Source organism: Antechinus flavipes, chromosome 2 (genome assembly GCF_016432865.1).
Source record: "Antechinus flavipes isolate AdamAnt ecotype Samford, QLD, Australia chromosome 2, AdamAnt_v2, whole genome shotgun sequence".
Classification (NCBI taxonomy): domain Eukaryota; kingdom Metazoa; phylum Chordata; class Mammalia; order Dasyuromorphia; family Dasyuridae; genus Antechinus; species Antechinus flavipes.
The window spans coordinates 387194474-387221532 of record NC_067399.1 but is presented as its reverse complement, the minus strand read 5'-3'; the positions used below and the strand labels follow the sequence as shown (position 1 = coordinate 387221532).

Below are 27059 nucleotides of genomic sequence, written 5' to 3'. Positions count from 1 at the left end.
GAGATCATCATTAAGAACACAGTTTCATTGACATGTGCAGCAGCCTTTCCTTGATGCTAATTACTGCATGGTAGACATAGGGAAACATCTGTTCCAGAATTGGGCAAAGATTGATTTAAAAAGAAAGTAGAACAGACTCTTGATCACAGTGATTAATCTGTACTTTCCTAATTGATATTTAAAGACACTATTTTCCTTTTCCCAATTTAAAATGGGATGTACCTTCTGAAATATAAGGTTACCACCCAGCAACTGTCAGTTTGCCAAGTCTATAGGATATAAACTATCATCTTGTCCTAAAAGTTCCTACTTTGCCATATTGGGGGGGGTGGGGGTGGGAAATTTTTATTCTAAGGAGAAGGATCCCCTACCCCACCCCACCCCCAAAAAAACTTTTGACTCCTTGGTTCAATTAAAACCCAAGGTTGGGGGGGGGGGGGGGAGGGCTTGTTTGATACACAAAAGTTGCCTTATGTTGAAATTTGTAGCCAGATGTCATTTAAGTACTGTATTGCCCTGTCCTTGTACCTTTTTCCCCCCCATTGAAAGAGATCTCATTTTTGTGGTATAGCTTAGTATATAGTGTTTTGGTCTTTGTACCAAAATTCAAGTGCTACCTAATATACATTTTAGCTGTTTTGCTTAATCTTTTATTAACACTCCATAATTTTACCTTGTATCTATTTTTTGTATGTCTATACAAGTACATATACATATTGTTTCTCCTGACTATAAGACCCTTGAAATCGGGGCTATTTCACTTTTGTCTTTGTACCCACAGCACTCACCAGAGTACCTAGCTCATAAGCAATTTAATAATTGCTTATTAATTGTGTATGGATAAGTTTTACTGATCTACATTGGTGAAGGAAGTTTCCTAACCAATGAATGAGGTCTCGGGTATACAGACAAAAATGACACAAATATATCATAAGAAATTATATTGTTGAATCAGAAGATGACCTCTTAGATTCTTGTTCTCAGACTCACACTTCTTATGCCCACTTCAAAAAAGGAAAGTTAAATGACAGGTTCTTTTAAACAATGGAAACTCCGATCCTTAATTTGTAAGTTTTATACACCATGAGTTTTCTGAGGGTTTTAGTTCTTTCCTCTGCCATATTTATTAGGGTACATGGGTGAGTTCAAAATATAAATCTCCTTTTAATGAATTGGGTACTTGTTTTCTTTTCTATCTTTTGGTCAAGTACATTGACATGTTCCACAGTCCTTTTAATGATTAGCTCAGAAAACTCAGGTGAAGTTCAAAACTCTTTGAAATCAGTTACTTTATATCTAAAGTTAGCATCACTAGCCATTTTATTGCAGCACCACTAACTTAAATATCAAAAAAAAAATCCGTTTTGTGTGTTTATTCTCATTCAGTCCAACAAACTTTAAAGCACATCTCATGTGCAAAAGCATGTCCTGTTGTTTATGATATCTTAGTTCTCAGAGAATTTTTGCTCTGAGCCATTAAGACGTCTGCTTATTGTGTGATGTTCATTTTCTAGGCTCTTACAGCGCTACTGTCTGATGATAGCAAGTTTGGCTTTATTGTAATAGATGGTAGTGGTGCACTCTTTGGCACTCTGCAAGGAAACACAAGAGAAGTCCTGCACAAATTCACTGTGGATCTCCCAAAGAAACACGGTAAACTAGGAAGAGAACACGAACTCATTTGTCTTTCTTCTAACAATAATAGGAAAGCTGAAGTCGTGTGAGAAAAGAACAACAGAGTAAAATACAGATTTTAGGCTTGAAGATATTGTTGAATGATTGAAGATATGATCATTTTTCCTTTCTGAAATTTTCAAAAAAAAAAAAAAAAAAGCTAGAAATCTGAGGTTTAAACCCATCTTGTTAAATACTAAAGAGTAATCATTTAATCTGGTCAAGTAATAAAGAATAATAATTTCATTTATTTGACTGCCTGTAGTCCACTTGAGGAGTGATGAGCCTGGTAATTTTTTTTTTGATTTTCTTGGAAATCATTACTCTGTCTTACTCTCACTATATCTTTGTTTCTAAGGTAGGGGAGGTCAATCTGCCTTGCGTTTTGCCCGTTTACGAATGGAAAAACGACACAACTATGTAAGGAAGGTAGCAGAAACTGCTGTGCAGCTGTTTATTTCTGGGGACAAAGTGAATGTGGCTGGTCTCGTTTTAGCTGGATCAGCTGACTTCAAAACTGAACTAAGTCAATCTGACATGTTTGATCAGGTGAGTGAAAGAGGGGAAGCTTTTCATTATATGTGCCTTAGAGTAAGAGTTCTCAGGAACTTTGCAAAGTATGCATTGGCACTCATGTATCTAGCATTTTTGGCAGCTGGAGAACCCAGTTTCAGTGATAGTAAATATTCTGGTTTAAATAATAGGGATTTAGCATTAAAGGGATTTGTTTCCTGCTTTTGGAACTTATCATTTATTCTGGGAGAAAGTAAGGAGATGAGAAGGAGCTTTGGATTAGAAGAGCAGTTAGAAGACATAGATGGTTGAGGAAGCAGCACACAGCACTGGTTTAGAAATTATGCTTTATTCCAAAGAAACAAGTGTCATTTTATAAAGGGTCACTCATTTGTGTTAAATAGTTAAGTTTTCCTTGTCCTTTTCTGGTTTGCCTTGCCGTGGCTGAGATCATTGTCCCTCTTTGCTATTTCTCCCTTTTCACTTCTTGCAATACCCAGAATATCCATCCATGTTGAAATAAGGGAAAGCAGTGACACCTTGGGTCTTTAAAAAAAAAAAATGAGGATTGCAAATACCTTAAATCCTTACTAACATGCTAGTTCAATTCAGAGAGGTTCCCTGATCAGAAAGATGTAATTTGTGCCTGTTTTTGTGGGTCATCAGGCCCTAAAACTTTATCACTTGGTAGCCACACTTCTGGGAAAAGTTTCTCTTGCTTGATTCAACTCGACCTTAGGCAGCAGACATAGTCAGTCATTGGCCCATAGAAGACTTTCCAGTTTGGTAGACATCAGAAGAGCTTTCAATAATTCAAGGTCCCTTACACACTAGAATGGAGGAGTTATTCTTGGCTTGGGTATGGGTTTGCCTTTCAACTCTGTGATTGCTCAGTTGATTTAAGAAAATCTGAGTTTGAATCCTGGCTTTAATACTTAGGAGCTACATATCTTTGGACAAATTACTTTCCTCATCTCTAAAATAAAAAGGTTAGAATAACTTATCTTGAAGTTCCCTTATTCTAAAGCTATGATCTTGTGATCATATTCCCAATTCATTAGGGTGAGTCATAAAGCAGTTCTGTTTGTGGAATGTCTCAGAATAGGTAGAGAGTCAGTTGTAGTTGACTAGGGAAGGCTGTCAAGCAGTGTATTCCATAGTGAAAGCAGAGCCCTGCTTAGTAAACTAAACCTGTCTCCTCTCCTCAATCCCCAAATTCAAACATACTGACCCAGTGATCATAATGCCGTGCTTTGAAAATACTGATGATGTTTTTTTTATTTGTGTCAAAGCGATTGCAATCGAAAGTTTTAAAATTAGTTGATATCTCCTATGGTGGTGAAAATGGATTCAATCAGGCAATTGAGTTGTCTACTGAAGTCCTCTCCAACGTGAAATTCATTCAAGAGAAGAAACTAATAGGTATGGATGGAATGTAGCTAATTTCCATAGTATCCTTAGGTTTTTCCCTATACCAGTATTTTCCCATCTTTGAAGCAGGTTACATTTTTGCTTCAAAGATATAGGAAGGTAATAGGAAGGAATAATTAGAAAATTAATTAGGGTCCTATTAGAATAATGTTCTTGAAAGTCCCTTTCAATTATAAAATTCTATGAATCTGAAAATAGAAACAGTAGAGCTTCATGATTATCCTAGCCTAAAAATTGCTTATGTATAAAACTGTCCCCAGAGCACCAAAACTCCCTTTTGTGTATCATTCTATGAACTCTTGACCATTGTGGGGAGGGGTGAGGTGGGGTGTAATCTTATGCCTTATCTTCAATGTGTTGTAAACTTTTTTTTTTCCTCCAATGATTTGCTCTGCAATTTGGAAGGTGCAAGTTAATGTGTATCTTTATTGTCTGTCTACCTTCTCCATTCCTAATTATATGTTGCTGAACACTCCTGAAGACAGTAGTAAACCCATTCCGATGGGCTCCACTACACGTGCATGTTTTCTAATCCCAACTGGGCTCTCTCTGCAGCATGGCTCATCCTTTTATTCTTCCCTGAATGACTTGTCATTTTCCACAATGTCTATTCAAGGTCTGTAGCCTCCATTGTCACCTTTCTTTCTGACTTCCTGCTTTATAAAGAAAATTAGATACCTCCATCAAGAGCTACTCTGCATTTCCTAACAAATCTATCTTCATCTTTCATTCTCCTCTAAGCTGTTTCTACTCTGATGAATACTCTTTGCCAAGACTAAAAATGCTTCACTTATATTCCTGATCCTGTCATCTCACATGTCTAGAAGCCTATCCATCAAGTCATTCCCTTCCATTACTTCCATATGCAAACATGCTCAGATATCCCTGACTGTAACGTTCCCCAAAGTTATCCTTTATTCCTCCTTTTAATAGCCAAACCCCTGTAAAGAATTATATTTATCTCTTATTTTTCCTCACCTCTCTCTCCTCAACCCCTTGTAGTTTGACTTACATACAATTTCACTGAAACTGTTCTTTCCTATTAACCTCAGTAACCTTTTTTTTTTTTAAAGCAGGAATCATTCTTATCTCTGCAGCTTTTGACACTTATTGACCATTTCTTCCTCTTTTTCTGTGTTTTCTGGCATCTATGACTCTGATCTTTCTTGGTTCTTCACATACCTGTCTGACTTTCTTGGTGGTCTTTATCAAATCATCCTTTCCCACACTGTGTGCATCAAAATTCTATCTTGTATCCTCTTTGCTCTCTTCTTTGCTGATCATTGTTCATTTATCTCTTTATATTTGACTTCCATAGCTATATATCCAGCCTTACTCTCTTTTCTGAACTCCAGTCCCATATAACCACAAATGCCTACTAGATATCTCTAACTGGTTATCCTACAAATATCCCCAGTGCGAAATGTTTTCAGTGGAGGTCATTATTCTCCTCCTCCCCCCCCCCCAAAAAAAAAAAAACCCTTCTCTAAACTTTCCCTTTTTTTGTTATCACCATTTTTCTAGTCACCCAAATTTAAAACCTTAAAGTTCTTCTTGATTTCTTTCTTCTATCTCCATATCCAGTCATTTAACAAATCTACAGTATTTCTTGCATCCATTCCCTTCTTTCTATTTAGTCTCTTCTTTCAGATCCTTACCATCACACTCCTAGACTACTATGATAGCTTTCTAATTGGTTTCCCTGACTTTTGTCTTCTTCCTTTTCCTGTCCTTGCTCCAAAAAGCAGCCAAATTGCTGTTTCTGAAAACAGACCTGACCTTGTTACTCTGCTATTGAAAACTCTTCAACTTCTGTCATCTTGAGGACCTTGAATAGAAATCTTTCAGTATAACATTTAAAGTTCTTTGCAATCTGCCTTCTACTTATCTTTGTAGATTATCATTTCCCTTCATTTTCTGTCCATTATGAGCAACTGATTGCTTGCTGTCTTCATTTTCCTAATAGTCCACCTTCTACTTATGCATAAGGAGTCCTTGGTGTCTGAGATCCATTAGATCCTTGTCCTTGTCTTGAATTATTAGCTTCTTTTAAAGCATAGTTCAGGTGTTGCTTCCTAACACCTTTCCTGATCTCCCTCTTAAAATTGCTTTTTATATATAGTATATTAATTGTTATACATGATGTCTCCCCCAAATAGAATGGAAGCTCCTTGAGGGTAAGGATGGTTTTGTTTTTATCATTCTATCCCCAACATCTAGCCAATGATTTTTTCATAGTAGGTGTTTAATAAACATTTGTTGGAGTATTGAATTGACTTGTCTTCTTGGACATTTTCTGATTGTAGGACGATACTTTGATGAAATTAGCCAAGACACCGGGAAATACTGTTTTGGAGTTGAAGACACACTAAAGGCTTTGGAAATGGGAGCTGTAGAGATCCTGATAGTCTATGAAAATCTAGATATAATGAGATATGTTCTTCATTGCCAAGGCACAGAAGGTATGAGTTTGATAGAGTGATGGGATTATTCTTTTTAAGAATTTAAGGTGGCTGGAACAGAGTCTTAAAGGTCCATTGCATGGTCTCATGAGCATCAAGAAAGCTAACTTTATTGTTACCACTTCTCTTCTACCTCATCAATTTTACTTTTTTCTTCTCCTGTCACCATTCTTTCTCCCATTCAAAAAAATCTGTCCTTTCTGAAATAAATACAAAGACACTCCTATGGATTTTTTTCAGTATTCTTTTTGAACCAGTGAGATGATACTGGATAGAGTACTAGGCCTGGAGTCAGGAAATCCTGAGTTCAAATCTGGCCTCAGACATTTCATAGCTATGTGACTCTGGGCATGTCGCTTAACTTGTGTTTCAGTTTCCTCATTTTAAAAACAAGGATGACAATAGCATGTACCTCCCAAGATGATGATTATTATGAGGATCAAATGAGATAATTGTAAAATTTGTAGCATGGTATCTGGTACATAGCAGGTGCTATTTAAATGCTAATTATTATATCATTTAAACAGGAATAATTTCTTTTGGGAGATTTTGTTCCTCTTAATTTCCTCTTAATTAATCCTCACATTGGAAATTCTTAACATTCTAAATGGGGTGTCTAGAGTAGTTTTAGAATTTGTACTTCACCTAGTAGATCAGTGATTTTGATACCATCAAGACTAGGCTTATTTTTTTTTTCCTCTCTCCCAAAATCTATAGAAGAGAAGATTCTGTATTTGACTCCAGAGCAAGAGAAGGATAAATCTCACTTTACAGACAAAGAGGTATGTATAGGTCTTCGTTTCCAATCTTTTACCATAATTAACTGTTTGACTTAACAGTGACTCTTTGGGGCCTCAGTTTCCTGACCCATAAAAATCAGAGGATTCCAGCTCTAACATTCTCATTGTTTCTTGGGTGAGTAAACATTGGAGTATTAAAATTCTATTTTCAGCCTTCTTATTTTAGTGCAGTCTTGTTTATAAGACAGAAAGGACCTACTTTTTGGGGATTTAATTTTGCTTTTCAACTGTCAAAACCATTTGTCAGAAATTAACTTGAAGTCAGCATTTTACACCATATTCCACAAAAAGCTCAAAGTGAATACTGAACTTGAATTTTAAAGGTCATACCATATAAATGAAAACCAAAATCAGGTATTTGTCACAGCTTATGGCAGATTTCTTAACCAAATGATGAAAGAAGTAAACACAAAATAAAAATTAAATGAAATTGAAAAGTTTTTGCACTAATAAATTTGTGAAAGCAAGTTTATGATGAGGAAAAGCTACTGATTAGGGAAAATCTGCATCAAAAGATGTGATAGACCTGACATCAGAATTATATAATAAACTAACACAAAGATGTAGGTAGTCTAAGCATATAGACAAGTAAAAGAATTATAAATTGTTTATAATATGAGGTTGCCTTGTACACTGATACACTGTTAACACAGCTGTGTATGATTTGACCATTCTGGAAAGTAACTTGGAATTGCGGGAAATCACTTGGAAAATGACTAAAATATGTATCATTTAAACCAGAGATTCTAAACTAGGAATGGACTCCAAAGTTATAAAAGTCATATATACATAAATGAAGTAACGCTTTTTGCTAGAAATTATGAAGATGGAGAATTCAGAGAACATGTATTTTAATTTTTCCATTTACATGTAAAAGATAGTTTTCAACATTCACTTTTGTAAGATTTTGAGTTTCAAATGTATTTTCTCCTTACCTTCCTGTTATCCGAAATAGAGGGCAATCTGGTGTTATGTTATACAAGTACAATCACTTAATGTATTTCCATATTGATCATGTTGGGAAATAAAAAATAAAAGGGAAAAATGGTGAGAATAGTTATGTTTCGAAATGCATTCAGTGTCTCCATAGTTCTTTCTCTGGATGTGGATGGCATTTTTCATTCCATTGGAATTGTATTGAATCACTGTATTGCCGCAAAGAGCTAAGTTGTATCATAGTTGATCGTAACATAATCTTGTTACTATGTACAATATTCTAGTCTTTAATTAACTCGGCATCAGTTAATTTAAGTCTTACTACTTTTCTGAAATCAGCCTGTTCATTTCTTCTAGAACTGTAATAGTCCATTACATTCATAATACCACAACTTATTCAGCCATTCTCCAATGGATGGATATTCACTCAATTTCCAGTTCCTTGCCACCACAAAAAAAAAGCTGCTATAAACATTTTTGCACATATGGGTCCTTTTCCCCTCTTTTATGATCTCTTTGGGTTAAAGGCCCAGTAGTGGCACTGCAACAGTTTTATAGTCCTTTGGGCATAATATGGAAGTCTTATGTAAACTGACACAGAATAAAATAAAAAGAACCAAGGGAAAATAATACAGAGTAAATACAGCAATGTAAATTAAAAGACTTAAAAAAGAAGAGAAACTCAATGTTGCTCCCCAAACTTGATTTTGAAGAGGAGATAGGAAAATAATTTTTTCCCCTTCTTTGCAGAGGTGGAAGACTATGGAATAGTGCACATAATGTAAAAATTAATGAATATCTTGATTAGTTTCTTTTTTCCTTCTCTTTTGTTACAGGGCTGACTTGCCTTGAGGTGGGAGGAGAAATATTATTCACAATTGAAGGTTATAGAAAAAAGATTTCAATAAAGAATATTTTAAAATGATGGAATCTTTTGTTTTTCTGTCACCTTCATTTCTGAATACATCCCACCTCTTCCCCTATCCACTGAACACTTGTAACAATAAGGAGAAAAAAGAGGGCAATTCAGCATAACAAACCAACTGAGTCTGGTAGTTTACTGAGAGTCTGTATCCATAGTCCCCCACTTCTTCACAAGGATAGAGTAGATATTTTTTCAAAACCTACCTTCTTGATCATTAAAATTGCAATGTTCAGAGTTTGGTATTTTCTTTTCCTTTTCATTATGTTAATTATTAAATATATTGTTTTCCTGACTCTGCTTACTATTATTCTGCATCAGTTCATATCATATCCTTTCCCAAGAATAGGAAAATTTAATCCAGTCACAAAATAAGTTCTTCATTTCTTTTTATCTTGGTCATCTGAAAAACTAAAGTTGGTTTTAAATTAAGTCTTTGCTTTCTTCAAGTTGGGTCTTCACATATCCTAAAGCTTGAGCTGTTTGATTTGGTATCAGTTTCACATTCTGATTTTCCTCAAATAGCTCCTTTAGTTCTTAAGTCTGAGGGTCTTCTATGTTACTCTGGAAAATCTAACTGGCAGAGCTGCTCTATGAGTGCTTTAGTGCTTCCTAAATGGTGTGACTTAGGGAGCAATTAGTGAGAATTATAATTTGTAAAATTGCTTTGTGTGTGTATTGGAAATTTAATACTGTAATGTGTAGTGTCCAGCTTGTTGAAGCTAAAGAACAAGAGATATTTGAGATCTTAGAATATCTTTTAATGTGGCAAAACTCCAGAAGTTTTGCTTAATTAATTTTCAGATTTGGGAATTTAACTGGAAAGGGGCTGACATCCAAGCCAGAGTGTCTTCACCTGATTGTCTTTGAATCTGAATCCCTTGGTCTGTATTCTCCCACAGACAGGACAGGAACATGAGCTGATAGAGAGTATGCCGCTACTGGAATGGTTTGCTAATAACTATAAGAAATTTGGAGCAACATTGGAAATTGTTACAGACAAGTCACAGGAAGGATCCCAGTTTGTGAAAGGATTTGGTGGAATTGGAGGTAAGCAACAAGTTGTAAATATGAGATTAAAGTCTCCAAAGAGCTTGGTCAGTATCCCAGTTTCAGGTATTGCTCAGTGCTTTTAGACAATTGTCTTTCCTCCAGGGAATTCTGTTACATTTTCATTTTCTTGTTCATGCCTTGGTGTGGGGGTGGGAGGGTGGGAGCATTCAGGACTTGAGAGATTTAAAACATACTTATGGACAGTCTCATTTCATGTAAACAAGGAAGAGTTGGAAATTTAGCTTGAAGTTCCTTCCTTTGGCTAATTTGGCACCTCTGATTCCATAGTAAACCTAGACTTCTCTGTCTTTAAGAGTTTATTCTTTGTTTGTTCCCCCAGGTATCTTGAGGTACCGAGTAGATTTCCAGGGAATGGAATACCAAGGGGGAGATGATGAATTTTTTGACCTTGATGACTACTAGGTAGTCGACCTGGGTCCGGCAAAACGTGCCTCGCCCTCCAGCATCCAACCCAAGGAGCAAATGCGTGGTGGAAACAAAACAGATCCCTGCCTTATGATTGGAACATTTCCAGAACTTGATCCATGAGCATTGGATATTGAAAACAAAACAGAAACAAAAAAACCCAACCCTACACTTTGATTTGTCATGGTGTCAGTGCAGCAGCAAACTACTAAGTTCCTAAATGCCACTTTGGACTAATTTAAAAAAAGAATCGCAGTTTTTACTTTTACTCAATGGTGAAATTGGTTGCTCTTGTATTTTATGAAAAAAAAATGATTTTTTTAACCTTCATACATAGAAGCAAAAATACTTTAACTGCTGTAAAACCTTCAAAAGTTAATAGAAGTAAGATCATAATGGTTTGTTTCTTATTTTGATTGGAGAAAATTTCAATTGCTGCATTTCGCGGTGACCCATTTACATGGCATTCTCAGCTTAGACTGCATAAGAAGAAATATATGTGGTGAAATATTGGAACCATTTCTCTCTTGGTCTCTGTTTAATGTTGAAAGGGTAAAATAACAGAAGGCAGCGTCAGCTTCTTCCCCTAAACCCACACCCCACATACCCCAAGCAGTCGGTTCAGAGGGTACAAGTTGCACTGCACATTCAAACTGACTTAGGAATCGCTGAGTCACTGGACTGTTTACTCACACCCATTGTGCAGAAACATTTGTGCCCAAGTTTCAGGAGCTTTCATCACTGTATGCTCTAAGGAGGGTGCCCAGGATCTTAGCCTGCTAGAAACTAGTTGGGGGTAGCAGGGGGGTGGGAGGGTGGGGGGAGTAATGGGGCACTTGTGCTGGGATTGTGAGAAATAAAACATGCAATTTAAGTGGAAGCAAAGTAATTTAAAGAAATTTTTATTTTTTACACTCGGGTCTATTCCTTGGTAAAGGGAGGTGGTTGTGTTTTCCTTGTGTTGGGACAGCATGAGATTATGTGAATTTTTTGATTTAAAAAAAAAAAAAACAAACTGAAAGATGTTTCACAGGGATGACAGACAAGACGTGTATGACTGTGCATGTGATTAGAAACCCCCAAACTTTCTGGTGGGCCTGGAGCTTCTTTTTAGAATTTGGGACGCACAAGCATCACTCACATGGGAAGTTAGGATGGGGGTAAGGGAGCTGACAAGGGTCAGGACCCAGCTCCCGGCATCAAGGACTTTAACCATGTTAGATCCAAAAGTAGCCCCCAAAATATGAAGCCTGAGCTTGTCTCTGGGGAGTAAGTTGGACTTATATCCAACTCATGTGCAGTGCTGTGGAATGCCCAAGAAGGTAACAGTGGATAAAGTGTAGAATGTACCCCATGATAGCAATGGATAACGTGTACCAAATGGACTTTGAGCCAGTGGTTTTAAAAGTCAATGTGGTATATCACCCACATACTGACAGTAGTGGGGTTCATTTGGTTTTCAGATTGGGTACTTTTCACACTTTAGTGCCTGACTGCTTCTTCACTGACTTTTGATTCAGTCACTCGTAGCTTTATTGGTCTGAACCAACTCCTTGTTCCAAGGTTGCAGACTTGCTTATCGTTCCAATAATCCTGTTTCACTTGAATGAAGGGAGTATGTCTTAAAATGTAACGCTTCTGGTTCTCACACTGTACTCTGAGGTCCAAATGACTGTCTGTCAATGTGTAACCTGATGTGTCAATCTCCCAGTAAGAATAAATGTTTGGATGTTCACTGGATTGGGAGGCTTCACCAGAACAGGCTTTTGCTTTGGGCTCTGCTGTTTATTTGCAGAAAACCCAAGTGTGAACAAAATTGCTCTCTTCGCAGCAGTACCTTAGGGTTTTGCCATTGTAAATGGGTCTAATGTGATATGACAAGACCAGAAAAATTGGATGTAAATTTACATATTTGAATATACTGCTTGTTGTTTCACATGATACATTTAGGGTATGCAGCTCCTTTTTTTGTAGTTTTTATTTTTACTATTTAAGTTTGGAAATGATGCCAAATTTTTGTATTTCTTTAATCAATGTGTTCTCTTCGGTGATATATATTGCATTATATATTGATGTGTGTATCAATATATACTGATATGTATTACACTTACACATACACATACGAGGGGGTGAAAATCGTAGCCTTCGCATTCTATATAGCCTCTGCAGAGAGATCTTAAGCAGCGAAATCTTGGTGTTGTGATGTACAGAAATGGAGAAGAGTATTAAACCATATTTAAGAATATAATCTGTGTGCTTGAGATTTTTTAGGACTGGTACTGGGTACTATTGTGGTAGGAGGGTGGGGGTACTGACTTTCTTGAGGCCCACATTCCAATCGGTCCATGGTCATTGGTATTTTACTGACTTCTCTACAAGTTTTGATCTGAGTATTGTATGTCACGCAGGATCATGACCTTGTGGTTGGGCAGGTAAAGAACTGTCCTGGTGAAGGTCTATAGTTGAGGAAGGATGACAGCAATTCTTTAAAGTCTCATTAAAATCTGGATTTTTTAATAGGCCCAAGTAATCCCAAAGTGCCTCTTCCTTTACAAAATACTCCTCTTCATAGACCTAAGTGGCTAGTCGCTGGAGATGTGGTCAGATTGGAGAACAAGATACCAGATTGAAGTTTTCCCCACCCACCCGAGTTCAAGCCTGGTGTAAAGGGTCTAACTTCAGAATGAAATAGTTTTCAGTACCATTCCCAGGATTTAAGAGGAGGAAGGAAGGACTCTTCTTGTCCAGACTCATTCGGTAGTCAAACAAACAAAAAAAAAAACAGTCCACAATTTTGAGATCTCTCCCACGGGCTTTTACATAATGTGTGGTTTGGCCTTCTCCCAATCCAAAATGTGAGTAAGAAGAAATCGCTCAGGACTCCTAAAGAATGAAGTACTTAGAATCCTTAGGATTTTATAAGCTGGCTTTGATATGAAAACATTGGTCTTTTTTGAGGAGTGGAATTTCAAGAAAACTTGTTTCTGAAGTCCATTTAGAAATAAGCTTTTTCTTTTTTTAAAAGTGAATACATCACATCTCACTATTTCTCCTGCCCTTCCCAGTGAGCCATCCCCTATAAGAAAGTATAAAGATTAAAAAGTGTGACAACAGCAAAAAAAAAAAAAAACCCACTAATGTATTCGGTAACCCGGCATTCACATGATTTTCCCACTTTTTCAAAGGAAGGAATTTGGGGAAATTGTCTCTTCTCTGGGGACAAGCTTGGCTATCATAATTTTGAAACCTATTCCAATTGTTTCATTGTCCTATTTACATTGTATATAGTTTTCCCGGTTCTATTTCACTTTGTATTAATTCATCTAAGTCTGTGCTTTTTATTTTAAGTTATTTCAGGTTGCTTTCCACTTTTATTAGTGGAATACAGTAACAGAAATTGGCATTTGTTTCTTGGTTTGAGGTGTAGATTTTGATTAGCTAATTTCACCTCTTTGAAACCATGGAATTTCTGGACTGGTTCCCTAGACTCAGAAAGCCCAACATGCCCAGAACCAGAGTGGGAAAAAATAAACCTGTTTTAAGAGGGGCACATGGAGGTTCAACAGGAAACCACAACAGTCCAATAATATAGGTCAAGGTTTCTAGTCCATCTTGGAAGTCTTATGGCACTTCTAGGTCTGTTCCCTGGCTCATGTTGCTTGCAGCCTGGCACTGCTTCTATATGGCTATGAGCCAGGGAAGAATTTCAACCCTGGGCCAACTTACCTCATGCTGCCAATTAAAATGGGTGCCAGCTGTGAGATCTCCCATTTCTCATACTTGTCAAGCTCCACCCCCTAGAGTGTGACATCTCTTTCTCAAGCTGCTAGAAACCTGGCTGTTAGCCTGGAAGACGGTTTTATTAGGAGATCTATAAAGAGTCAGTGAGGGGCAGCTAAGTGGTGCAGTGGATAGAGAACAAGCTCTCAAGTCAGGAGGACCAAGTTCAAATCTGGCCTTAGACACAACACTTCCTAGCTGTGTGACTCTGGGCAAGTCAACTTAACCCCCTAATTGCCTCAATAACAAAAAAGTGACTGAGTCAGTGAGGAAGCTCAGATTATCAGCAAGTATTCAAGAATAGTTTGCATAGATAAAGGCTTATATTATGGAGTTTAAATATATGTGAGTTTATGAGATGTATATTTTTTGTAAGTATCACATATAGAACCTCATTATCTCTTTCCCCAGCCTGGTTTCCTAGCACAGTACTTTGCAGACAAGTACTTAAAAAGGGCAGTCCAGTGGAGCAGTGGAAAGAGGGCCAGGCTGAAGTATGGAAGTTCTTATCTGGCCTTAGGCACTAACCATATGACTGGGCAAGTCACTTAACTCTATTTGCCTCAGTTTCCTCATCTAAAAGGAACTGGAAAAAGAAATAGCAAGCTATTCCAGTATCTTTGCTAAGAAAATCCCAAATGGGTCAAACTAGACTGAAACAACTGAAACAAATGAACAGCAAACAACTTGACAAAATAAATAAAATCTAACAGAAAGAACTTAAGATTTGTAAAGCCACTTTACATTATCTCATTTTATTTTCCCTTCAACCCTGTTATCTCAGGTAAAGATCGCAATAGAACAATTTCCCAGGAGCTTCCATTTTGCACAGGTGACATTGCACTGGAGCCACTAGATGGTGCTGCAGCTAAAGATAATGGAGGTATAAAGTAAAGCATTTGTGTAGAGAGAAGTGATTCTCAAACTTTTTTGGTCCCAAAAACGTCTAAAAATAATGGAGGACCCTAGAGAGCTTTTGTTTCTGTGAGTTATGTCTATTGTTATTTACTATATTGGAAATAACAAAATTTAAAACATTTAAAAATAAACCCATAATATTAACATAATACTTTAAAGTAAGACAAGATTTCCAAAACAAAGATTTGAGTGAGAAGAGTGACATTGCTCTTCCAAATTCGTGCAAATTTCTTTGATATCTCTTTCTGCATTCAGTCTTGCACAATGTTGTTTTGGTTGGAAGTACATGAAAATCTGGTTCCTCAGATATGTAACTGGAAAAGAAATTTATATAGACAAATAAAATCTTACTATTGTGAAAAAAAATTTTTTTAACATTGTAGACCACCTGAAAGTGTCTTGGGGACCACAAATCACACTTTGAGAATCTCTAGGTAGAGAATTTTAAGGTAATCAGTCGCTAAACAATTTAAGTACTTACTATATGCTAAATATTGTACCTTATGGGATTCAAAGAAAGATAAAAGACCAATCCCTTCTCTTTAGAAGTTTACAGACTAATGGGGGAGAGAACATACTAATAACTATGCATGAGCAAATTGTGTACAGAAAAAACTGGAAATAACAGAAGGAAGATACTAAAATTAAAAGAGAAGGAAATGTTTCCTGTAGAAAGTGGGATTTTAGCTGGAACTTGAAGGAAACTAGGACAACCAGGAGGAGATGAGAAGGGGAGTGTTTCCAGTATGGGTGACAGGCACTGAAAATGCCTAGAGATGTATCTTGTTTGAGGAACAATGAGGAGGCCAGGTACAAGAAGACATGGAAAGAGTAAGGACTGGGGAAGAAGACAGATTATGAAGGGCTGTGAAAGCTAGAGAGGGTTTTAGGTTTGATTTTGTAGGTCACTGATATTAAACAACTAGAAATGAGTGGGGGCAGTGGCAGGGCCCAAAACTACTGAACTACATAAAGATCTCTGCATTTTTACTTAGAAAAGCATATATTAACATCTTTTAACTTGGTTCCCGTTACATTTGGGAGTGCCAGATTGACATATGTTTGATGCTTTTGCTAAAAGTAACAAGGAACCAATAATGTGTTAAGGGAAGGGAAATTGATGTGACCGTACTTGAATTTTGAGTGGCTAGAGTGGAGCCACAGCTGTGGATAGAAGAAAGCCAGCAGACTATTGCAATAATCTGGCCATGACATGATGAGGGGCCTGCACCAGGATAGTAGCAGTGTCAGAGAAGAAAAGGTAGCATATGGGAGACACTAGGAAGATGAAATTGACAGCTCCTGACTAATTAGGTTAGCTAGGATAAGGTGGGGAGAGGAAGGTTGAGAATGAGGAGTCTAGGAGGATAGGAGTCTATGTGACTGGAAGGATGAAGGTGCCGTCTTCTAACAGTTTGAAAGTGAGAAGGGCTTGGGGAGAAAGCATTCTGTTTCAAATATGTTCAGTTTAAGATATACAGGACATATAGTTCAAGATGTTCACTGTGTAGCTGGTGATCTGAAACTGGAAGTCAAAAGTGAGTTTAGGACTGGATACATAGATATGAGTATAACCAGTATGATTAATAATTGAATCATGGGGATTGATGAGATCACTAAGTGAAAATAAAATGGAGGAAGGAGAGAAAACTCAGGACAGAGCCTTATTAGCATGAAAGATCCTGGATGAAGATTCAGGAGACTGGGAAAAAAAAGATAATAGGAGAGAATAGCATCACGAAAATCTAGGAAGAAGAGAGTATAAAGGAAAAAATGGTGCTTGACAATGGCAAATGTAGCAGAGAAATCAAAAAGGATGAGGAATGAGAAAAGGCTATTAGATCTGATCATTAAATCATTGATAACTATGGAGAGACCAATTCCCAATGAATACACCAAATTATAGAGAATTAAGAAGAAAGGAGGGGAAAAAAATGAAAGCAGCTGTTGTAGAAGGCTTTTCGCAAAGCATTTAGCTACTAAAAGGAAGGGAGATATAGGAAAATACCTATTAGGGAAGAGTGCATCAAAATTTTTTGAAGATGGGGGAAAGATGTGGGTATGTTTATAAGCAGAGAAGATCCAGAAGACAGGAAAAGGTTGAAGATAAATGAGAGAGTGTGATAGAAGACAGGACTAGTTGGTTTATCCATAAAATTGGGGAGCTGGAAATGGAGAAATAAATTTGTTCATGCACTAAGTGCTGGTGGAGACTTGGACAAGGAGTAAAGAAAAATAGAGTTTACTCCCATTTCTGTCTTGAATCACTTTGATTTTACTTGGAGTACTTATCCTATCTAGTCTTCAGCTTCCCCATCTTTTCTTGGAGTACTTATCCTATCTAGTCTTCAGCTTCCCCATCAGTAAGATAGAGATATCTATAACTTGAGTAAAGAAAGGTAGGTTGCTTTCACCAAAATCAATCATTTAATCAACTGAATTTATCTGGAAGGAGCAGGAAGACTGTAAATATGATTCCTAATTAGCTATCTGTCTCCTCTATTCTACAGTTAGTGGCACTTCAGATTTCTCCTCAATCTCTCCAAAATCCTAACTAGCCCAAAATGCAATCCCAATAAATATCAGGCTGAGTAAAAATTGCTTGGGTCAGGTGAGAGGGGTTAGTACTTTAACCCTTCATTTATCTGACATTGCCAAAGAATGACTTGAGAAACTTGTCCCTGATGAGGATTAAAACTTTCTGGAAACCTTAGCAAAATATATTGTTTCCTCTCTCCCTCACTTTCCCACCTTTTTTTGGCTGGCTGGCTTGTTTGTTTTTGTCTGGGTCTCTACGTCACAGGTTAGAAATGTTAGAACCAATCACTGCCCAGTCCCACTGCTGGTCAGCATTTTGACCTTTTTGTTTTCCTGGTTTTTGTAACCTGACTACCTCATTAGGCAATCTGATGGAGCACTGTCCCCTTTCCATGGTGGTTCATCTCATGCGTGCCAGACTTCCAATGAACATTTGGTCCCCTAACCCCTTGTAGCTCAGATCTCCTCAGCTCAAGGACCCTTAGCCTCCCTAGTAGCAGGGGGTTACAAACACGTACCACCACACCTGGCTCTTCTCTTACTCCTTAAACTAATAATGGTAATAACAGCTAGCACTTAGATAGCACACACTATGTGCCAGGCATTATATTAAGTACTTTAAAGTTAGCTCACTTGATCATCACAACAACCTTGGGAGGTAGGAGCTATTAACATTCCCATTTTATAGATGATGAAACTGAGGCAAACAGAAGTTTGACTTGCCCAGGATCATAAATGTGAATGTCTGGAACTGTGTTTAAATTCAGGTCTACCTGAGTTCAGGCCTGTCACTCTACTCATTGTGGTGTATAACTGCCTCCAAGCAAAATAATACTGAACATAATTGTTGAGTCACATTCATCACTGTGAATATTCATTATAATAATAATTATTATTATTACTTGGTGGGGAATGGGGAAAGCATCAGATCCATGATTTTATTGGTATAGAAAATTCTTCTAATGTCAATTGGCAAGTGCTTACTGTTGATTCCATCCAATATTTTATTGGAGGAGGGTGATTAGAGGAGACTTAAGTATTTATATAGCATCTACTGTGTTCCAAGCATTATGCTAAGTCTTTACAAATAAATATTGCTATATATAATACAATATCTTCAGAAGCTAGTGAGTTTTGTTAGAAATATCTATTCTTAATGCTGAATGCAATTAATAGCATACTTTAAAAAAAAACTTTTTCTTAATAATAGTTTTTACTTTCAAAATACATGCAAAAATAGTTTTCAACATTCACCCTTGCAAAACCTTGTGTTCCAAATTTTTCTCCTTCACCTAGACAGCAAGTAATCCAATATAGGTTAAACGTGTAATTCTTCTATACATATTTCCACATTTATCATGCTATGCAAGAAAAATCAGATCAAAAAGAAACAAAAAAAGTGAGAAAAGAAAAAAGTAAACAACAAAAAAGGTGAAAATATTATGTTGTGATCCACATTCAGTCCCCATAGTTCTCTTTTTGGATGTAGATGACACTCCATCACAAGTCTATTGGAAATGGCCTGAATCACCTCATTGTTGAAAAGAACAAAGAATATCACAGTTGATCATCACATCATCATCTTGTTACTGTGTAAAATGATCTCCTGGTTCTACTTATTTCACTTAGCATGAATTCATATAAGTCTCTCCAGATCTCTCTGAAATCATCCTGCCTGATCATTTCTTATAGAATAATAGTATTCCATTACACTCGTGAAGCATAACTTATTCAGCAATTCCCAGCCAATGGGCATCCACTAAGTTTCCAGTTCTTTGCCATTACAAACATGTGGGTCCTTTCCCCTCTTTCATGATCTCTTTGAGATACAGAGCCAATAGAGACACTGCTGGATCAAAGGATATGCACAGTTTGATAGCCATTTGGTCATAGTTCCAAATTGCCCTCCAGAATGTTTGGATCTGTTCACAACTCCACCAACAATTAAACTTTATTTTTCTTGAGGGTTTTTGATCTGTGTTCTTTTGCAACATACGTGGCTAATATAGAAATGTGTTTTGCAAGGTTGCATATATATAATCTATATCAAATTATTTCTCAAAGAGGGAGGGAGAAAATTTGGACCTTAAATTTTTTTAAATGAATATTAAAAATTGTTTATGTAATTGGGGGAAAATGGAGTATAATTTTTAAAAAAGTTAATGTTTCTAAACTGGGATGGCTCTAGATTAGCTGCTTATTTTTTCTCCTCCTTTAATGTTGGGCTATTGGATGTTTGAGTGCCCTTATGATCTTCTATCCTGCCGCTTCTAACCTCCTCTGAACTCAGAAACCAGGTATCCAAGTTAATTGGGACCAAGACTAGAATAAGGGTAACCAGGCTATGAGCTGGGCTGAAAGGGTTTTTCAGTGAATCATACATATGAACCTTAGCATATGAACCCTGTGTCATGTTTTGGCTATTCAGCCACTATAAATTGTTTCCAATTTTATCAACATCAAATGAGTTTCAGATTGTCAGAAAGATAGTCTGTTCAATGAGGTGCTAAAGTAATAATATTGTTAGTTGCTGGGAATCTTGTTTAAAAAACCATTACACACATACTTTATTAGGAAGGCAAAGTGGGATAATGAATAAAGTGCTTAGAGAATCAGAAAACCTAAATTCAAATCTTGCTTCAGAAACACTGTGCTAAGCACTTCACAAATATTATCTCATTTGATTCTCACAACAACCCTAGGAAGTTGGAGCTATTATTATCCCTATTTTGTAGATGAGGAAACTGAGGCAAACAGAGGTTAAGTAACTTGGCCAGCGTGACACAGCAATTAAGTGCAGGAGGTCACACTTGAATTTGGGTCTTATTGGCTATGAGTCCCTAGACAACTCATCTAAGTTCTGTCAGTCTTACATGTAAAATAAGGCTATTAATAGTATCTACTTTACAAGGTTGTTTTGAAGATCAAATGAGATAAAATGTTTTGCAAACTGTAAAATGCTATACAAATGTTAGCCATTATTATTTCTATGAGCTGTATGACTTTGGGTTTTAAAGTCTTTAACTTCTCAACTTCTCTGCAAAATTGATAAGATAGTATCCCAAGAATATGCTTCTCATGTGAGGATTAAAGCAGGTAATATACATAAAGCACTTTGTAAACCTTAAAATGCCATATTAAGTTCAACTGTTATTAATAATCCTTTTGCCTTCTCACATACTCTGCTTATTCCATGAAAGGGGGAAAATCATAATGCAGTGGGTTTTTTAAAATTAGTTTATTTTTTCCAATTACATATAAAGACAAATATCATTTTTTATAAGATTTTGAATTCCTGATTTTTCTCCTTTTTTTCCCTCCCTCTTCTCCAAGATGATAAGCTAATATGTACAATCATGTCAAGATATTAAGAGATACCCTGTGTCTTAGAACTACATCCCAGCATGAAAACTATATCCTGAGTCTGGCATAACAACAATCCTCACCCTCTGGCAAAAATCACATAATTATTATATTGCTTTGACCAATGGCAGGTGTTCTCTGAGGTCAGGCAAGTCCTAGACAGGTATCCATGGTCTCTCATTGTTCCAGTCATGAACCCCTGCTATGAATCAAATGTCTCATTGTTGCTGTTACCCCTCATTGTCAGGGCTACGGCTCACTGCATTTTGATTAGTATTAAGTATTGAAATCCCCCCACATTAAAGCAGGTTCTTCTCCTCCCCCCTCCCCCCCACTAGGGGCAGGGGTCCAGCACATGTCTTTGCTTGCAAGGTATTTCCTTTAGAAATCAAATTCCTGTTTGATTCCCAACTCTCCTGTCTCTGGCCTGGTCTGTTTGGCTCCAACCGTCCACAGGTTAGGGGCTGGTTTGATCAAGTTTACACATGTAACGCACATTAGTCATAATGTGAAAGAACTAACAGAACAAAAGGAAAAAAATGAAAAAAAAAAAACCCACAGTGAAAATAGTATGTTTTGATCTACAGTCAGACTTCATCTGGCTGTGGATAGGAGTTTCCATAGGAGTCTTTTGGAATTGTCTTGGATTATTATATTGCTTATTATATAAGCAAAATAATAATGATTATATATATATATGTTTATATATATATATACATATATATATATATATATATAAGAATTAAGACATTCATAGTTTATCATAGCATAGTAAGACTTTGCAGGTTTCTGAAAACTGTCTGCTCATCTTATAGCACTATAGTATTCCATTACATTCCTATACCCTAACTTGTTCAGCCATTCTTTGCCACCAAAAAAGAGTTAAAGCAGGAGTTTTTGGTTTTGTTTTTTCTTGTTCCCCCGCCAAAAAAAACCCCACATGGGTAGAACTAGAAACCATGAATCTTGATTCTCAAGTCTAGAATCCATTCCATAAGTGCTTTTCCTTCCTTGGACTCATGGATTTAATTGGAGTCAGCTCTCATTAACTTTAATTGGGTAGGAGAAGGAAAGATGAAAATTAGGGGAAAATGGACAGTTAACTATCATTATAGAAAGAATAGAAAATGGAGAAATCAAAAGGAAGAAGAGGGAAAGAGAAGAACTTCCTAGAGTATGAAAAGGTGATCAGGGGTAAGCTATATTTTTCAATGATTATTGCATCTTGAGACTTGTAAGACAAGAAAATATAAATGTTTCCAAATAATACCACTCAAGGAAGACTGCAGAAAGCATAGAAAAAACTCCTGTTCCCCCCTCACCCCAAGGTCTGGTCCCCATGGGACCAGAAATAAGCTCAGCTGCCCACCATCCACATCCTCCTCGTTTCCTTCCCTATAGACTCATTATTTTGTCAAATGTGGCCTTAAGCCAAAGAGCTAGGAAATCAAGATCAGCCCCTGGAAATTCCCTCCTCAAGTTGCCTATAGTTTCTGATTACAGAGACCATAAAAGGATCGAGAGGCAGGAAACCTAGGTCTCCTTTTTGGCCAACCAGTCAACCTCCTAGTCTATGATCTTGTTCACTCTCAGCTAGGCCTATCTTGGCCAATATTTCTGCTATTAGGAGAAGACCCTGATTTGTTAATTGGAACAGATGAGAACCTATGGTCTCATTTTACTAGGAGATTGGGGAGCCTAATTTGGAACCATGGACTAATGCAGCTCAGCCTCAATGTTTTGTGTGATCATTTCAAATTCATTTGAATTTCCCTTCCCAGGATGCCTAACTGCAAATTGTAGGCATTTAATATATTTTTTTGTTGATTATCATCATAGTACTTGACTCTTGCCCTTTCCCATCATACTCATATCTCTACCAAGTACATTTGTTGTAGATTTCCCTTATTTGGCTTAAACTATAGAAAAGTACCCCTCAGAATGGGCCCTCCCAAACATTCAAAAAGGAAAAAAAGCTTAATAGCCATCATTTAACAAAGCAATCAGAAAAGAGAGCCCTTTCCCTATGATTCCCTGGATAGTCTGATACAGTACAGAGAATGGCATCAGACTTAAGGAGACTCAGTTACTCCTCAGTACTGAGCAGTCTCTCTCTTGGTGAAAAACACCAGCCAGCTACAGGGCCCTGAGGATGGAAGAGCAGAGGGAAAATTCAGAAAGTTAAAATGTTTGAGGTTCCTTATCACCCATTTAGCTGACCTAGAGGAACAATTCTTAGAAGGAGGAAGAATATGTTTATTGTTCACCCTCCTCCCATTACACAATCTAACTGAGATAACCTTACAGTCAGTGTGGCTCCCAGGTCTTTTCTGGGAAGAACCCTAAATACCTACCTAATATTTCCCAGATTCATCCATCCTGAAACAGTTTACTAAACAGTAAAACTAACCATGAAGGGAGTGTCAACTTGTGACCATTACTAGAATTTTCTAATGGGTCTGTGAATAGAAGAAAGGGGATGTGATTCTGGGCCCAGCCTTGAATGAGGAACCTTTTGGAGCTTCTCCAGCAGAGATGTTTTAATAGATTAGTTCCCAATCCTATCTTTGGATTAGGGCTGGAAAGTGAATCATCAATCTTAATATTTGACACATCTTATTTTCCATTCCTACATCATCATCTGCATCAGACATCTCAAACTCAACAAAATGGAATTCATTACCTTTCTCTCTAAACCCATCCCTCATCCAAATTTCAATCCAATTCAACAAAATCTGGTCATTTTATTCTTCCTTGACCAATTAATCTTTCAACAAAACTTGCTGTATGCCTATAGTATGCAAGGCAGTATGTAGATACTGGGGGTGCAAAGGCATCAATGAAATAATCCCTACCTTACAGGAGCTTACACTCTGCTGAAAGAATACAAAATATACAAGCACAGGCAAAATATATAAAAATTGATTTTAAGAGTGAGGTTTCAGGATACCACTATGGAGCAAGGAAAACTCCCAGAGGAAGACATGCCTCTCTTTTTTTTTTTTTTGAAAGCCATATATCCATCTTGTCAGTGTCATAATCAAATCAAACCTCTTCCTCCCCAATTAGACACCAAATCTTGTTGTTCTAGCTTTATAACATCCTTCTGTTTATATAGCTACCATACTAGTTCAAGCTGTCTTCATCTCTCATTTGGCTTGTTGATCAATCAATCAATCAATCAATATTTATTAAATACCGTGCCAGGCACGGTGCTAAGCACTGGGACATAAAAAGGGACAACGAGATAGTCCTCAAAAGTTTACAATCTAATGAGGGAAATAAATATTTACAAAGCAAGATATATTTAGGATAAATAGGAAATAATTAGCAGGGGGAAGAAACTGGAATTAAGAGGGGCTTAGATGAGTATGGGGGACCTTGTAGCTTTTGACCATGACCGAAGAACTGTCAGCGTGCCCTCATTATGAAGAGGCTTCCTAGCTGTTATGCCCTAACACCCTAACAAACCAGAGAGATGAAACCTGAAATCATGACTTAGACTTCTCAGAATGAAGAGATGGAATGTCCAGCAGAGAGCAGCATCAACCCTATAATGTTGAAGATGTGAATCACCCCAGTTTATCCTCCTTGTATGTTCTCTGACCAGATGGATCATATGAACCTTTGTTCTGGGTCTTCCCAGCCGGAGATATGGTAAGCTTCTCAAGAACATTCCCCATGGAAAGAATCTTGGGACCTTATTTCTCACATTATCAGATTAAATGTCTTTTGTTGAACTCATTTTCCTTTGGCCAGCTGATAAAAGTACACATGTTGGTGGCAGAAGCTAGCCCCATACTATGTTTTAGTATATGTTAAATCACAGAGAATCTCAATTCTAGGGTGGCTTTTTTGGGGACTCTTGTAAGAAGGAATATCCCAAAGACAACACCCGAATATATTCTCTTTAACCTGACTCTTAGATTCCTTAGATTCCGTAAGAAGTGGCATTCAATCCCTATGTCACCACCTATTAGAAACCTTCCAGATTCTCTTAGGTATTCTCTTCTTTCTCAAATTATCTCATATTTACTTATCTGTTTATGTGTTATCTGTCAGGAGAATGAGGGCAGGGACATGTTTCCTAGGCACAATATCTTAAATCATTGTTGGATTGAAATTAATTTAATTTCTCCAATGAATTAATCAGGTGTTTACTGAAAATTTGACTAGATAGTCCTATGTTAACAGAGTTGTGCTTATAATGAGTGCAGTCAAAGACACTGGCCTTGCCCTCAAGGAGTTTATAGTCTTTACATACATAGCAAGCAGTTATTGAATGATACACGACACCTGGAGAAACTATTTGGAGCCTTCATGTGAAAGTCTAAATTAAATGTGCAAAGAGGTTCAACAGATCAGCCTTTCACTATGTCCTCCATTCCAGCCTCTGAGATTCTGAGAGCAAGAAGTAGCAGAAGTCAGGTGCAGGATCCAAATGTTGTGTTTACTCATAGTCTTATAATTAACAAATTCACATTGAGTCTCTACTGTGTACTGAACACTGCCTTGGATGATAGAGAAGGTAGAAATTTTAAATCAAGGCTCCTGCTTTCAGGAAGCTTATAGTCTAGTAGTTAGATAAGACAATACGTAGTGATAAAATACACTATTAAGTGATACGTGTGCCAGGATGTGATAATCCTTACAAAAGGGGGGATTTCTGAAGAAGCAGCATTTGGCTGGAACTATAAAGGATGAGTTAGAATCAACAGAAGAGAGGGTGGCAAGGAATTCCAAGCACAGAGAACTATGCGGGCAAAGGCAAGAAGACGGGAGCAGAGTGTGTTAGACCAGCAGAACGTATCTAGTTTGGCCAGAGCATTGAGTATGTGAAAGGGAAGAGTATCAGTCTGGAAAGTAGAGTTCACTGAGTCACTTAAGGCCTTGAATGGTCCCAGTCCTTAAGGGCACTGATCATTTCTGGGCCTTCTGACGGCTCCTCCCTTGAAGAGGGCACGCCGGTAGACCAATTACCCCCATTACCCATCACCCCCCATCGGCTTCCAAGCTTGTGCCAGTCTGTTCGGACTCTGCAGCTGAGGAAGAGATTGCCGGGAGCTCTCCTCCCCTCTGCTTTCTCATTTGGTTTCTCTGGTGCTGCTGCTATAAATAACCGGCCTGTTTCCAGCTGGGGATTTCCCCGGTCTGTGTGCTGAGAGAGAAAGCATCCCCCCTCCCAACCTGAGCTGCCCTCACCGGGAAGGCCTTGCAGGGGAGAGGAGGGTTAACAGGCACGGGGAGGAGCCGACGATGAGGGGACCCAATGAGCTAAGTGATGGTGGTGGTTTGTCCTTCTCAAAGGACCACAACGTCAGGGAGGAGATGCCATGACATGCAAGGGAACTGGATTTAAGGGAGGGGGGCTGGGCAACGTCACTTGCCTCACGTGCCCCTCCAGAGCCATCTGGGTCCAGGGGCCAGGTATAGATTAAGATGACTGGAGATGGCCCTGGATGCAGTGGGAGAGCCGGGTCTTTTTAAGCTAAGGGTAATGTAGTCACATTGGAACTGCGGTTCCTACAATGGCCAACTTTAGCTCAGTAGGAGCCTTAGTAACAGAGTTCCAATGTGACTACATTACCCACAATCCTAGCTTCGGAAAAGGAGAAAACGGGGAACTGGGCTGCTTCTGCCCAGGTGAAAAGCTTCGAACACAGGTTAGAAGGCAAAGATGCTTTAGGATTCAGACACCTACTTTGCCACAAGTTGTCCTCAGCCCCCAGGCTTTCGCTCTGGGAAATGGTTTGGCCTGCACCACCGGGTCATACGTTGGTTAGGAAGCCCTGATTGAACCGCCTGTGGGACAAGAGCTGACTTAGACTGAGAAAATGGGACCCATTAGAAAAGAGACGAGGGATTTAAAGGAGCCGCTACCCTCTCCCTATTCCCAACCCTTCCTTCTTCCCTGACATCCTCCTTTCCCCAACCCCCGGCCAGAAAGAGTAGTAAGAAAGCAAAATCTACTTCTCCTAGTTATTACTTAGAATACACTGAACTTAGCAGGGACTCTCCTTGTTGGTCTTAAATCTCAAATATATGTATCCTAGGCTCTGGGAATTTGTCTTTGCTAGATAGAGCTATTAATAATTTTGTTGTTGTTGTTATGGTGACGAGTGTATTTGGGCTTTCTAGATTGCTGTACCCCCTTTTCATTCCAGAAAGCCTCAGAGGTCTGAATGATTCCATCTTCCCTATATTAAATTTTCCATTTAACAATTCCTTTTCCCCCAACCCTAA

The 27059-nt window shown here is 37.8% G+C and overlaps 1 protein-coding gene across 1 annotated transcript in view; it reads left to right on the top strand.

Annotated features, from left to right (window-relative positions):
* Positions 1-12465, top strand: part of ETF1 (eukaryotic translation termination factor 1) — a 35974-nt gene extending 23509 nt beyond the window's left edge. Inside the window, exons 5-11 of the mRNA XM_051978485.1 lie at positions 1515-1653; positions 2033-2223; positions 3480-3609; positions 5925-6080; positions 6798-6862; positions 9641-9788; positions 10132-12465. Coding sequence (XP_051834445.1) covers positions 1515-1653; positions 2033-2223; positions 3480-3609; positions 5925-6080; positions 6798-6862; positions 9641-9788; positions 10132-10214 — 912 coding nt within the window. The 3' untranslated portion in view covers positions 10215-12465. The remainder of the gene's footprint in view (positions 1-1514; positions 1654-2032; positions 2224-3479; positions 3610-5924; positions 6081-6797; positions 6863-9640; positions 9789-10131) is intronic.
* Positions 12466-27059: the final 14594 nt, after the last annotated feature.